The sequence below is a fragment of the Apaloderma vittatum genome, unplaced genomic scaffold (assembly GCF_000703405.1).
Source record: "Apaloderma vittatum isolate BGI_N311 unplaced genomic scaffold, ASM70340v1 scaffold1154, whole genome shotgun sequence".
NCBI classification, from domain to species: Eukaryota; Metazoa; Chordata; class Aves; order Trogoniformes; family Trogonidae; genus Apaloderma; species Apaloderma vittatum.
The window spans coordinates 15,083-15,398 of NW_009711888.1; the positions used below are offsets into that span (position 1 = coordinate 15,083).

The window sequence follows — 316 nt, forward strand, 5'->3', positions numbered from 1 at the left end:
CCGGAGCGGGAGGTCTTCTGCCCCAAGGAGAGCAGCTTAGTTTCAGCTGCTGCTGTGGACATGTGCAAGAGAAGTGCAGTTCACCTTGGCGAGGTCTTGCTTGCTGCAAGAGCTTTGCAGTAGACATTCCCTGGAGGAGACACTGCAGGCTGCAAGTACAGGTGTTTCCCTGCGTTGCTTTACCTGGCGCTTGGTCAAATCTCGTATCCTTGTGCTGGAAGGACAGGGGCTGTGCCGGTGCACATTTGTAAAGCAGTTTGTCAGCCTTGGTGGTGCAGTAGTCACCTGGGGCAGAGGAGAAGTGAGGAAAAGCAGT

General features: G+C 54.7%; 1 protein-coding gene across 1 annotated transcript in view; it reads right to left on the reverse strand.

The window, feature by feature from the left end:
• LOC104272700 overlaps positions 1-316 on the reverse strand; it is a gene marked incomplete at its 3' end in the record, with an annotated part of 4,773 nt that overhangs the window by 852 nt on the left and 3,605 nt on the right. The window contains exon 3 of the mRNA XM_009867768.1: positions 184-285. Within this exon, the coding sequence (XP_009866070.1) occupies positions 184-285 (102 nt within the window). The remainder of the gene's footprint in view (positions 1-183; positions 286-316) is intronic.